This window comes from Lytechinus pictus, unplaced genomic scaffold, assembly GCF_037042905.1.
Source record: "Lytechinus pictus isolate F3 Inbred unplaced genomic scaffold, Lp3.0 scaffold_19, whole genome shotgun sequence".
NCBI lineage: Eukaryota > Metazoa > Echinodermata > Echinoidea > Temnopleuroida > Toxopneustidae > Lytechinus > Lytechinus pictus.
In genome coordinates, this window is record NW_026974140.1 from 2,991,207 (window position 1) to 3,006,462 (window position 15,256).

At 34.2% G+C, this 15,256-nt stretch overlaps 1 protein-coding gene and 1 non-coding gene across 2 annotated transcripts in view; one reads left to right on the top strand and one right to left on the bottom strand.

Annotated features, from left to right (window-relative positions):
• LOC129261028 (C-Jun-amino-terminal kinase-interacting protein 4-like) overlaps positions 1-14,038 on the bottom strand; it is a 55,636-nt gene extending 41,598 nt beyond the window's left edge. Inside the window, exons 1-5 of the mRNA XM_064114564.1 lie at positions 13,958-14,038; positions 12,832-12,879; positions 7,359-7,618; positions 6,025-6,145; positions 4,522-4,724 (exon numbers count right to left, since the gene is read on the bottom strand). Coding sequence (XP_063970634.1) covers positions 4,522-4,724; positions 6,025-6,145; positions 7,359-7,618; positions 12,832-12,879; positions 13,958-13,998 — 673 coding nt within the window. The 5' untranslated portion in view covers positions 13,999-14,038. The remainder of the gene's footprint in view (positions 1-4,521; positions 4,725-6,024; positions 6,146-7,358; positions 7,619-12,831; positions 12,880-13,957) is intronic.
• A 678-nt stretch (positions 14,039-14,716) lies between these two features.
• LOC129262629 (U11 spliceosomal RNA) lies at positions 14,717-14,850 on the top strand. The gene has a single exon (XR_008584666.1). It is a non-coding gene; the product is annotated as a U11 spliceosomal RNA (small nuclear RNA).
• The last annotated feature ends 406 nt before the right edge of the window (positions 14,851-15,256 follow it).

Here is a 15,256-nt window from a genome sequence, read left to right on the forward strand (position 1 = left end):
TAGGTTTTGTGTGCATCAGAACAAGGCAATTCTGATTGGGTGAATGAGAGCTAGAACGCCTACATGCAAACCCCCTGGTAGATCCATTAAACTTCTTCTTAATTTTCAGTCACTAGATCGTACCCATCATAAACATGTTATCATAAAAAATCCAGCATGAGTGAATTTTTTTTAAACGGAAAACCCAAAAATAATTGTCTCAAGTATGGTCTAAGTCACAACTCAGAGCAGTGACCGACCGATTAGTAGCCTGCTTGGGCGCCGCTGGAATTTAGGCATCGCCGAACGATTTTTGTTGAAGTCGAGCGGGCTGTAAAAATACTTAGCGGTGGCCGAGCAGTGCCCGGTCGATTACCCATTACTGAAGGCCAAATCTGGGTCAAATCGGGGAACTTACGGTATCTGTCTGGCGTCCGAGCAGTGATCGGCTGACGACCCACCGAATCCCGGGCGGTCCCCCACCGGCTACCGGCCTATTTTTAGGTAATCGCCCGTCCGATCTTGAATTCGCCGCAAGATTATCGACCAATCTCCGACCGGCCGATGACCGCTCGACACCTGTTGATCCAACGAGTTAAATTTTTTACCTAAATCGTTCTACGGCGACTGCTCGATTACGTCGGCACCCGGACGGCGACCAACCGGGCGCCGAGCGTATTTCGCGGGGTCAAGTGAGCAGGCGCCGCCATAATTTTAAATCCGCGCGAAATCTTGAGCGGCAACCGAGCGATGCCCCAAAAACCAGTGGTGCCCAGACAGCCGCCGGTCGGTGCCCGGGCGAAATTGGTTAAAAACTCGCCGCCCGACAAAGTCATCAAATCAACTTAACCCTCAATCTCCCGGGGTACTTTGATTCTTGTCATTCCCGGGGGGGGGGGGGGGGGGGCCATTATGGCCCCCCCTTAAGATCTCAGCCATGGATTGCGCGATCACAACAAAAATTTGCATGATGGTAGAGAATGACGTAATCTACGCAGTTGCATTGGTAAATTTCACTGAATTCATATATTTTTATTTTATATGAATTAATTATGCTAATTTATTCATGAAATCATATTTTTTGCTCTGATTCACTAAATAAAGCTTCTAGAATGCTATTTTTTGGTGAAAATATTCTTTATAGCATTCCTAACAATTGTGAATGAAAAGAATTCTGGTACCAAGACCGATTTCTTATGTATTTTATTGTTTTTTTAATTTCTTATGTATTTCTCAGTTTTTTTACTTTTTGTTTTTTATTGTTTTTTCGATGGAAATCGTTCCAGACTTAATTCTGATCATAAACAAGGCAAAATTAATTAAGTTTAATCATTAAAAGTAGAAATAATGATACATTTATGAATTTTGGCCAAATACACAATTTGCATTGGATTTGTACATGAAATCACGTTTACGAGCAATTTTGGGTCTGACATGCACTTACATAATGGTGCGTAATGTCGTAACCCCGTACTCGGGCGTCACAAATTTGTCTCAAAATTTGCGCGAGACTTGAAAGTAAAAAGTCAGTGAGCGGCGAGGTCAAAAAATTTTGCGCAGCAGATATATCGCGAAAATTGTTGAGGGGGGGGGCCATAATGGCCCCCCCCCCAGGAGAATTAGGGTTTATACATAAGTCAACCATAAATTTTAATTAGCTCTGTATATCCTATACAAATTCATCTAAATCCTACTTTGAAAAGGGAAACTAATAAAAAAACGTACTGGAAGAATGCTATCAGCTATTAAAGTTACTAAGTGATGAATATTTTCCCTTTTCTACAGTCGTGTAGATAGAGATTGAGCATATGATGAATAATTTAGTAAATGGATATGCAGGGAGCAATTCCATTACTGTTACCTTTCAAGTCAAACAGAAATAAATATACAAACAGAACCCCAAAAATAACCTCTGAAAATGTAAAAATAACCATTATAAAGTATCTCTGGGATCAATACGAAGAGTAATTGGGAATGAAAATAAGCCCCACAAGAGAAAATATCAAATTTCCCTTGTAATTTCTTAAATGGTTCACGTTAACAAGTTTAATAGCACATCAATATTTAAAGTGTCTATTTTATTTAAATACTGCTACTCATGCACTAACTTGAAGGACTCAAGTAAAAGAAAGCTTGAATTGAGAAATCCAAGAAAAGAAGTGAATTGTTAATAGAGTGATAAGTCCAGTAACTAAACTGATGTAGTAAATCAGTTAATTTCCAACAAGAATTTTGCCTTGCAAAAATCAGACAGCAAAGCAGACGTCCCTATCAAACGGTGAAGTGCATGCACCACTAACCCTTGTTTAGATATAATGAAAGAAGGCTCAGCAACATGTTAACAATGTACACACATGATTAGACAAATCAAATTTACATATTACACATTTCATGTGTCAAATCTCAAATAAAAGTTTTCTGTCAGACTTTGTGCATAAGAATCCATGACATCACAAATCCATGAAATGTCATATGATGTCAAGGATTTGTTCGCACAACTTTGATTAAAAGATTAGACTCCCCAATTCTTTTGACAGTTTGATCGGTCCACTTCTTTGTGGTAGTCAGGTGACAGCAGACCTGCCAACCTCTGGGAATGAAAAACTGTATTCTGTGATAAAAAAAACTGTATTTTTCCCCAAAAAAGTGTATTTCATAATAAAATGCTTGGCGCACTCGCTCATCGCGGCGCTCAAGCTGCATGCAAGCTAAAATGCGCACTGCTCTTGCAGATGAAGAAAAAACCATTAAAACATGTGTATATCTTCAGCCTGGTTTGAACAAAATGATTGAAAAAAAAACAAGTTACCTGAAATTACATTGATCTAATAACCATATTTGTGCACGTTTTATGAAATAGAGACATATAGAGATTATTTTTCTCAATAAATTACGATTTAGTTAAAAAAAAACAAACATATTTTTCAAAGAAAAAACGTACTGCCGTGTTTTGGATGCAAAAACGTACTAAATACGGCTAAAACGTAATGGTTGGCAGGTCTGTGACAGTATTATACTACTGTACAATTTTTTTAAGGCATCAAAATCTCATTGACTTTGAACACTAATAGTTAAGTGTTGTTACTGAGCATTATCCTATTACCCTTCTGTCAATATATTACAGGGCTATAAAGATGATAGAACAGTACTCTAATGAAGGTAGTGCTAATCACTATTATATTACACCAATGCCTTAAAGTATTATATTGAATATTCCATTATCACATCAAGTTTAATTGGCTTACATAATTGTTCTAATTGTCCAATGTTATTTATGACACTCTTACATAACACACAATTAGATGGGATGTCTTAGAAGTTAGAATTAAACACCGTTTGATATAAAGCCTTTCGGGTTTCAGGTATATGCAGAAATAAACTGTGTCTTTTACTTCAGAGGTGGGGGATTGAAAATGAAGAATTTAAAGCACTAATGGTACTAAATGTTATCATTATGCCATTCTTGATTTGTCTGAAGGAGATAATCGGTTTTAAATGCAAATGATATCATCCATTAGATAAAGTCATTAATGGTAGCAGTCATGTCTTTTTTTTTTAAAGAAATATTTTCAATAACTCTAACACAAACTAAATTTGGTTAGTCAGGTAAAAGGGGTATTAAGAGTGGATTAGAAGGTTTTACAATCATACAGACTTTGCAATTTTGTATAAAAAAAAAAGAAGAAAAAAAAAGAGCTCTGAAAAAAAAACCATTCCAAAGAGCCTGACGTCTGCATTCCGTGGCCATTGTTCAGAGATGATCTGATAATTGTAATTTCTAATTTTGACAACAAATGCTGTTTTTTACACAACAGGCTCCAGGGGCGGTATTCAGAAAATTTCTCAATATTTGATCTTTTCTAAGAGATATAACATAATTGGTATTCTGGTGGCTGTCATTACTATTGTCATAAAAATTGTCATAAATTTTGTCTGTTCTCTATAGTGCACACAAATAATGTATGTATTCATAAATGCACATAATCCCTTTTATAATAAAAAATATGACAAAATTCATGACAGGGTCTATTAGTCATAAATTTTGTCATTTCTTTTATCACCATAATAATCCATTACCATGCCAACTGTATGTCAAGCACACAATGATATTGTCAAGATAAAATTTAACTCATCATCAATGACTATTTTCAAAAGCATTTTTTCATGATGCAAGTAGCAAGTGGGCAATGCCATAAAATCAATCTTTTTGTACATCCGCCCCCCATTTTCTCAAGTCTTACTTCACTTCATAGACTGACCAATTCATGGTCCTTTCAAAACATTACAGACTGACAAAAGAACAAGAAACCAGAAACAGAAAATTTAATGAAGGTCCCATATAAAGGGGGTCGGACGTACATATTTTATGGAATTTCCCAAGTGTTACATCTTGGGGAAAAATGACAAAATTTATGACAAAAGTTATGACAGTGTTCCAGAATACCACCCCAGGGTTCCATCTTGTAAACTTTAAAAAACAACAGTTATCAATGGTAACTTCTATGGAATAATTCACTTTGACTGGTTACAGAGCAAAGTTACCATAGTAGTTAACACTGAAGGCATAGTCACCATCAATGATAGGTTTTATGCAACAGGGAACCTTATACATCCACGATCCAGTGGTAAAGGTTGCTATGGATACCATTGTTGTATACATACCTACGATGTTAGCACCTTCATCCATCTCACTGATGACAGACGGATCCAACTCATCAAAGATGGTGGCAGACTTTGTACCATGGCTGCATTTTGAAAGAAAAAGAAAATGGTAAAGAGAATACAGAAACTAAATAACGGTGAAATTGCTTTGTTTGTTTAAGATCTGAAATAAATTAGAGCTTAGATAAAACATGTTACAAAGATTACATAGTTTGGCTCTGAAGAAGGGCAAGTGTGAATTTGGTGACGTAAATGTCAGCCTACTGAATGATTCCATTTTTTAATGTCTTTGAAAAAAGGTCAGCATTATTAAAGAGTGAAAACCCATACACTCAAGAGATCTTCTTCATGTATTTTCTACAAAGGTTTATCTCTGCTTTCATAAGATAAAAATGATGTTTCAATTGATCCATGCTGTGATTAGAATGCTTTTTACATGAACATAATTTTGTACATATATTCATAATACTTATTATCAACTTTGATTAAATCTCACAAAGATCACACTGAATTGGCTCTCGAAAAAGATATCTTTTACCCAATAAGCATCAATACACAAAGCTAAGTGTTTCTCTTGTCACTTACATATAAATATTACGATTGAATCATCTTTAATGATTTTTTTTGTACTAGTGAGCAGGCAAAAACAAAAAAATTATATGTATGGGTGCTACTTTTCATAAACTACTGCTTAAATCTGCTGTATTGCAATAAAGCTTACACATGGCAGTGAAGGTATATTCTCCAGGACTTGTTTTAGTATTTCAGGTCAAAATCATCCGAGCCCCTGTGCAATATTTTCCCTGCTAGTGAGCATTTACTCAAGATGATTCAAACATGGTAAAACTAATCACATGTACCTGCATTGTGTGATTTATGACTTAAATATATATTACACTTATCAGGGGAACTGCAAGAAAATATTTACAAATTTTACAATTTTAACTGTAGTAGATCAAATTACTCTCCTTCTCAGGGTTCCCAGCTTTTCAAGAAAACAAAATTCACTGATTTTTTCCCTGACTGGAAAAAAAGTAAAATAATTTTCCCTGATAGGCTGGGAACCTTCCTTGTTGCAGATCAGCAATTAATTGCAATTTTGCAATTAATTGCAAGATATATGATTGATACAAGATAAGGAACCCTTTATATGAGGACCTAAAATAGATTTGTAATTGATTGTAAGATATATGATTGATACAAGATAAGTACCCCTTTATCTGACGACCTAATATAGATTTGTAATTGATTGCAAGTTTGTTTTACAATGTCCCATTAGATTCATATCACCCTTTAAAGCCTTGTGAAAAATGAGCTAATTTGGGCAACAAGATATGTCATATCTGTTTTAAATCAAGTGATTTTGAATTTAAATATATCCACCTTCTGACAGGTAGATTAGCCGGTCTGGTGACTCCTCCTTCATTGAGTTCTGGAGTACTTGCAATGATGTCTCTCAAAGCAGGGTTTAATACATGTCTGTTGTCTATCTGAGGTGTCATCACTGTAGAGGAAGAACAAAGAATTTTGAAAAAAAAGGTGACAAGAGAGAATAACAAGTATAAAAGCTATATTAAATGTCTTTTCAATTATCACATTATTTGAAATATAGTTGTAAAATCCCCTCTCTATTTGTTTTCAGCCAAATTTCATGTTTCATCAGAAGCTGGGAGTAATAATAATAATAATATTCCGCATTTATATAATAATAATAATAATAATAATAATAGCAAATTTTTATAAAGCGCTTTTCCCAGAATGGCTCAAAGCGCGTTACAGCATATTATTACCCCGGTCATTGGATTCATTTCAATCCTGCACGAAAAGTGCACAATTTCCACTCCCTGGGGAGCATTCCTTGCATTCATCGCAGCCTCATTATGGCGCTGGCAAAATCAAACATACAATATCTTTCGCATCCTACCGGGTACCCATTTAGCACCTGGGTCGAATATAGCGCTTAATACATCGGAACGACGTCTCTAAGCGCTTTTACAGACATATTATTACCCCGGTCATCGGATCCTTGCATGCCCGCATACAATGTATGCACCTTCTCCACTCCCTGGGGAGCATTCCAACAAGAGTTCCAAGACTCAATTGCTAGGCATACTACATATAGGCTTTCACATCCTACCGGGTACCCACTTAACACCTGGGTAGAGAGTGGCAAAGTGTGGATTGACGCCTTGCCAAAGGACGCTAGGCCATGGTGGGATTCGAACACACGACCCTCTGATTACAAGGCGAGAGTCAGAACCGCTACACCACGACGCTTCCACGTCGTAAGGTAAGGGGGAACATATGGGAAAAAGGCCATAAAACAATAAAACAAGAACAAAGAGGCCAGTGAAATTGCCACTAGGCTTGATAAAAAGTGTAATTTGGAATTACCATAATGTCCCTCATTTCAAAACATATTGGATGACAGAAAGCTGCCACTCATTGATAAGGAAATAATTGCAAGTCATTTTCATGAACTGCAATAGTAACAAAATGAAGCCTTCTTAAGGTATGGAACTTTGTGAAGTTGAAGGTGATGGTCAAAGATGTCCAAAACTTCAAAAACTAAAAAAATGAAGAAAAAAATTTTTTTTCCCCAATTTTTTGCAAGTTCACAAAATGAGGGATGTGAAGAAATAATATCCCCCATGCAGAAAATATTAAATTTGACCCTGCTTGCATGCAGATATAATTTTAATAAAGTGTAATAATACCTGTCTCTGCATTCATAGTAGGGACTGTAGCCTGTGTTTCTGTGGTGGAGGACCCTGTTCCAGCAGCGATAGGTGATGTCATCGTCTCCGTCAGTTCCTTCTCTAGGTTCTTTTCATTAGATTTATCATTGAACTTGTTGAGAGCATTAGAAGGAGTGGTGGTCGGCGATGACAGGTCATCGGACATTATCCTCTCCTTGGTAGGTGTCAGCTGGTCATCGTCGAATCCACCAACCAATTGGTGTTTCTGAATGTTTATCCTATGGGAATGGATAAGAGTGAGCAAAGTTACAACAGAAGTATGCCTTACATACATGTAATCTGGAAAGTAACGGGAATTATTATCTGTACATTCTTGCAGATATGGGCTTTGCTTGTTTACATCTCTAGATACACTTATTCTACACAACTGTGTATTTAAGAATGAAAGATCACAGCTAAAGATTTATTGGATTTTATCACATCTGTCCAATCAAAGATTTTTCATTTTTGGGTAAAATCATGATACTTGAAGGTAAAAATAAGTCTCTTTATTACATTACATCCCCTTTCTTTTTCATTTCCCCCTTGGTGGGATTAACTTAGATCAAACTTGAAGGGTATTTAGGCTGACAAACTTGTTAAAGAAAGAGAAACTATGAATGAGAATAATAAAAAGTAAGTTATTTTATTATAACAGGCAAAGTGCATATTTTTTATTGTTGCATAAACAGTATAAACCATATCGTCGCCTTCCCGCAGAAAGGCCGTTAACGTGCAAGTACATTTTTAAGAAAACGCAAATTATGTTTTGACCTTATTTTTGTGCTTTAAGCAGCTAGTGTATTATTTTCTGTCCTAATTCTCATACTTTCTGACAAAGATGTTTTCTTCATTGATATTTTGTTTGTTTTATTTAAAACACTCTAATCTACGCTTTCTAATCTTAAGAAGGAATACCTTACACCCTTTTTCCGGGAAGAAAAATGTGCAATCCGCTGATCCAGTGACCGCAGGAAGGCCGCTAGCCCGAATCGGTCTATGCGCACACGCACGTTGAACGAGAAGCGTCTTGTTCCCAGACTAAGAATGCGTCTATATGCTAAAGCAAGTGGGAATGTTTTTGCTTATTATGTCATAATGACATCACATTCAGGTTCGAGAATGGTACCAGAAGAAAGTTCGGGACATGCTTTTTCCATTTCAGCAATATAACAAAATTCAATTTTTTTTTTTTGGCGCCAAAATACGTTAACGGCCTTTCTGCGGGAAGGCGACAATATAATGTAAATTCTTTGGGTACTTTTTCAGGGGCTGGGTCTTTTTTCCATTCAAAGTCTAAAAGAATACTGTATAAAATGAATTTGGAAGGTATGATTTAAGGAATCAAATAAAAGCTATAAAAGAAATGATAGCAAAAATGTTGACTTCAAAAATTATTAAGCAAATATGATTGATTAATCACCGGCAAGTACACATGTGAAATTAAACTAAATTGTGTGAATAAAACTGAAATACCAGGAATTAGGTGCAAAGAAAGTGCTAAGAAAAAATTCTTATACTATAATTGCCGAGGAATGACTAAATTTTCAAATGTCAGATTAACAACTTTCTTGTTGTGAGATAAAACTTTATTGTGCCAAATTCAACCATCAATGCGCTGAATCAACCCCAGTCAAAACTGAATTTAACATTTGAAAAAAAACTTGTCACTCCTCCACCCTTATAGATGGTGACTTAACATTTACATGTAGGTTTGCAAAGTATTTCAAAGGTGAACTGCATATGAATGATCAATATAATAACTGATTTATTTTTAAACATCATCTGTTGGAAGCCAATTTAATTATATCCACTAAAATCCTTATAAGCACCCTTCTGTCATCCAAGAGATGAGAGGTACAAAAGCTCCAGTATGATTAATTTACAATCAATTGCGCCCCCAACTGCCAGCATGTGAAAGGCCAATTTTAAGCTAGCTAGTACAAAGCTTCTATCAAAATAATATAGTAAAATCACAAAAAATGATAAAAATTACTAAAACATTGCCAGTTAGGTCAACATGGGTGCATTTGTGCTTCTCAGATGAAATGAAGATAACATATATCTGAAATGCAGTACATAGGGAGAAAGTTGAGGAAAAATTAGGGCTATTTTTCTACTTTTGTTCATTTATATTTATAAGCTAACATTTCGTATTGATCCATGTTAATGGCTAAGAAGTTAAAAGAGCCTGCATTGCACAAAATTTATGGTGGAAATACAGAAATCGTTAATGAAACAATTGCATATTTGTGTTTACAGAAACCAAATTTTCATGGAAATGCCAATCTCAAATGCACTTTTTTTGTGAGTTTCCCATTGCCATTTGTACAAATCCAAGAAAAGGTGCAACAGAGATTTGAACTAACATGTTTTGTGATGCCTAATGACCCAAGAGTGTCGAGTATAGAATAATAAATGCTGTGATTGATATTTTGGAATCTGAACAAAAATTTTGCAATGATAAGTAATCAAAATCAACTCTTCAAAATTTTGATAGAATTATATTATTCTAATTCAAGTGACTTCAGGGACCCACTTCATAAAACTTGTTATAATAACAAATTTGCAATAAGAGCTAAAAGCTACTGAAATCCATCTGTCTGATTGGCTGATAGTAAAATTTGTTATAGCAAATCTGCATTTGTTACTATAACAAGTCTTTATGAAGCGGGAATCAGATTATTTTACAGCTGCACCACAACTAATAATTTATTTTCCCATGATGCAATACACAAATCCTCAATAAGCTGGAGTCACTTGATGGCAGTTTTGATTGTAAATAAATAATACTCCCAAAGTCCCAAACAAAGGATAAAATGAAAATGCTGAAAATATGGGAGAAGTAAGACTGTTTTATTAATAAAACCAGACTACTCAAACTATTTAAAAGTTTAATAGCCCTCAGGATGACAATGAGAATGAAAAAAAAACCTGGAAAAGAAATTATGAAATTATGAAAGATGCCCCCATGCAAATATAAGTAATGGATAGGATTTCGAGGGTGGGTTGAAGGTGTGAGTAGGGAAGGAATCCATGCAATATAAAATTTCAAAATGCAATGTGCATGCACAGTGTCAATGATAAAAAGTGTATATCTAAGCCATATATCTGCATATTTTTGTCATGTTGTTTTTCCACCTCTTTTCATCCTAAATGTACGGTAACTAAGTCCAAAAAAATAGGGGGACTGATAATAAAGGAAATGAAAAAGATGTATTTCTTTCCATTAGGCATGAGAAGCCAGTTTAATAATAGTGAAATTTAAGATAACATACTTCAGGATCAGATTTGAATATTGCAACTGGGCTGTTTTTTTCTTTTTATCCATAAAATTTTGGTATATGGCTTAGATATGAATGGTAGAACAAAACAGAACCATGTTAAACAAATAGGAGTTCCAGACTTTTCCAAGCAATAAAGCAAATATCCATTCGTTAAAACAAACATATTCAATACTAAAAATTATTTTTCATTTTTCTGAATAATAACATTAGATAAAATTGTACGAAGGGTAACCACCATTTTAAAATATATCATTCTGACAGATCAATTAATTTTGATAAATTGATTTAATTAATTTTAATTAATCAGATTAGTTTTCAAATAAAACAAAAGCACAATATTTAAATGATATTTGTCAAATGAACACTCATTACAATCATCAAAATCAAGATGTAATTGAGCAAAAAAAGGCTGGAACCCTAATCAGATGAATATTAAAAGTACAATCAAGTCCAACTTAGCCTTTGTAGTGGCCATAATGATGAGGAGTTAATAATGCAAGCAGGCAGTGAATACACTATACACAAACATTCTTTTCTACATTTCTCTCTCATCTACAATGAAGATCTAGAAAATGGGAAGATATCTGTATATAAAACAAATAGAAAAACATGTTGGTTGGAATTAAGGAAGGAAAAGGAATAAAAACAAATGCAATCGCTCATACATGTTATTTTAAAGTCAATCTGTTACTTGTGTACAATAAATATAAATATACACCAAGGATAGTTTTGTTACAATAGGTGTACAATATACATGTACATGTATCCCAACCACCCAACTGGAAGAGGGTGATGTATAGATACATTTCTAGCATTAAACTTGATTTAAATTTCAGATGAAATTTCTTGAAGGGAGAAAAAGCCAAGTCATGTTGTGGAAATAATATTTGTGCTACTACATGTACATGTATATATACTATACTTGTTTTATTTGACAAAAATCAACTAAAACTATGTAAGTCAACAAGATCATTAAACAATTTTCACTGTTGAAACACTTCCAGGCTCAAATCACTGTTTGTATATAAAATAATCATTGTTAAATTATTAGGAAATAAGGATTGTAATATGTTGGCTTAGAATTTAGAATGTCTCTTTCCATACGCCTTCATAATTGAAAGTAATTGCTTACAATGCAATTATCTGTCATTATATCTGAATTTTGTATTTCACTTGTTTATTGTGGTTTGAAAAATGATGCCTCGGCTTCTTTCACCTAACCACACAATATCAGCTCATTTGAGAGGATAAAATCTGCAATCAACTGCACTTTTAGGCTTTTGTTTTATAAAGATCTAAGCCATTACAATATAAGGCTGGTGTATTGAATGTATGTCATTTTGACAATGACACTGTGAATGATTTTAGAGTTTGATACATCAGTCACTTTGTAGGAAATTTATGTTGTGTCAGGACATGGTATTTGACTTGCAATTGAAAGCAAGTTTCTTTTAATTGTTTGAGAATGCATCATTCAATGAATAACACAACATACAAAGGCTATCAACCAACATCTTTTCAATGCCACCTTATAAATTAATCAAGAAATGAACATTTTACATATTGTAACCATAACTCCATAATGCGTTTAAAGCATTATACATTCTTTAAATTGTGATCTATTTATTCATTTATTATTTTATTTATTTATTCATTTATTTATTCATTCATTTAATTATTCATTTATTTATTTATGCATTCATCTATTTACTTATTGATTATTTTTTAAATTAAATTTCATTTACCCATTTATGTATTCATTTATTACTATCATTTTGGGGGTGGATGCCAAATAATCACTAAATAATTCATTCTATTTTAGTCCATTTTAGTGTATGAAGAGATAGGCAGAATATACTGACTATTAAACTATTGTTAAACTTAAAGAATATATAAAGGAGTACATTTTTTATCCAAATATAGATATATATTTACAAAAATAAAATATGCACTTGTGCACTAAAAACCAACCATGCTCTTAAAGTTAGATGAACCAAATGTGCCTTTCCAAGCTACATATCATATAATACTGATGGTTAGTTCAACAAAAGAAAACATGCATTTAATACTCTCAAGTCAAAGGTACATGTATGCATATTTATATGTGAGTATGATATTGTAAGATATCAGTAATGATTACAAAGGAAATGATCTGTTTCTCATACTCATCATCCCCCCTTGAATAAGTCGGAGATCCAAGCTCGTGATTCATTCTGCATCAAAGAGGATTTATTTTGGGGCCAATTCATTGATGTGCTATGATTTCTGATAATTTTTTTTTATTCAAACCAAGATATCATAAATGGATTTTTTATATCTTACATCAATTTTACTTATTAAGATTCATCCCTTGAATAAAATACAAAGAAAATATCTGAAAAGGTACTCATCACAATGTCATATGATTATCATCCCTTATGAATAAATGATAATATAAAAACAAAATCTTGCATAGCAGGAGTATAAATTATCCATTCCAACAGATACCTACAGTACACATGAGAAATAGTACTGGATAGATTGGAAAGAACGACAAGCTTTTTATAGAGGTGTCAAACAGAAGTACCAAAGTATGATTATAAGGTCTATAAACTAATATACATGTAGACCATAGAAAAAGCACCACAATTGTACCATCATCCCTTTGATAAATATGAATTTCAATTTCATTTATGTGTTGCAGAAGAGATCTGAAGGGGCATTTAACAAACTTCAGCAGTATTAAAAGCAACTAAATTCAAATACCCAGTTGTGTGTGGTATATAATGCATAATGGTCAAACAATGCTTGGAGGATGTTTGCTTCTGTGTAATAATGAAGAAGTCTATATGTAAAATACGTGTCCTGTGGCACTTAAGCATGAATTTTAGTCACACTTAAATCTTCGTAAAACATCCCCTTTTTTTCTTTTTCCTTTTTTTTATAGAAAATGAGCATGTCTCCATGAACAGGATTGTGTTCAAGTTGCCAAACAATTCTTACCACTATGACAAAGAAATAAGGCCAAAACATTGATCAACTTGATTTAAAACTGCTCATTTACTTGCAGAGCTTGAGTTGAAAATACTAGCTCCCCCCCTCAAAAAAAAAAAATCTGAGTTGGCGTGTGAGTGTAATAGATCCATGGTGTACGTGAACAGTGCCTTTACATTTTAACCAAAGATCCCAAATAATATCATTTCACATTTCACAGCAGCATTTCTTGATATATAGTATATTTTATGCAATTTTGTAGAAGGGTGGGGGGGGGGGGGGGATGGTGGTATCAGATTATAAAGGGAAATCCCCTACCTGAACCTTTGTTGTGTGGTAGTATCAACCTGTCCCATCATCTTGACCCGGTCAACATACTCCAAGTACTTCTGAACAACCTGAATAGAAAAGAGACAGTTTGAAAGATAGTGAATGAAATTGGTAAAGCCATCTACAAAAATTAAGGGGAGAATGCAAAAAGAAGACCGTGAAAAAACCATGACAACATGCATTGTACAGTGAATTTGATGACCACAGTAAGTCTCTTTCAAATAAAAACTCTGAAAAGGGTAACATGATAAGATTAAGGTAAAGCATTTCTTGTTCAGTTAATACAATTAATTTTGTTCATTAAAATAAAGATTTCATTTATACATGTAATAGAGAAGAAGAAAGGGAGAGAGAGAGAAAGAAAGACAGATGGGAGAGAGAGTGAGATGACAGAGAATAACGTGTGTATACATACACTACACTGAGAGCACGCACGCATGCACATGTACCCACTGCACAACTGGCCCAACGAGCAAGCACAATACATATTCATGAGTTCCTAATGAATATGCATTTCTTCATTCAAGAGTGGTAAATATCATATTTCATTGCTAAAAATGAAGAATCTGTGCTTTGGGTTCAAAAACACTTGCACAATATCTTCTAAAAATTATATAAATGTTACCATGGCATACCAAATGACAAAATCATCAATGCCTGAATAAACATTTCAAAATTAAAACTACTAACCATTTTATTAAATACATATTGAATATACAGGTATCATGCAACTGCCACCAACTTTTTAAAAAGGGCTTTTGCTGCTTGTGGCACATGGGATTCCCCAATGGGGATTCCTGTGCGGAATCACTATCAAGAGATTTCGGAAGCATAATATTTGTGATTTGTGGCTGTTAGTTGTCTCTTGCACTGACGCCCTACATATTAAAGGAGAATGAAACTCTTGGAGCAAGTTAGCTTTTGTGAAAGCAGAAAAATAAAAGAATAAGATCAACAAAAGTTTGAGTAAAATAGGACTAGCAATAGAAGAGTTATGAGCATTTGAATGTCGAGATCACTAATGCTATGGAGATCCTCCCATTGGCAATGCGACCAAGATCTATGATGTCACAGATGAACAACTCTCCCCTTTTGGACACTGAAAATATACCCCAAAACATCTCTTTTTGCTCATTCTAATCATATGACAAACGATTCATCAATGATATAATGTTGTGAAACCTCTGTACTTGTCCTCTCATAAAGAGAACACCTCGCCTTGTGATAGACTATAAAAGTGAGAATGTAAGTGAAATAAGTACTAAAGTAATGAGGGAGTTGTACGTG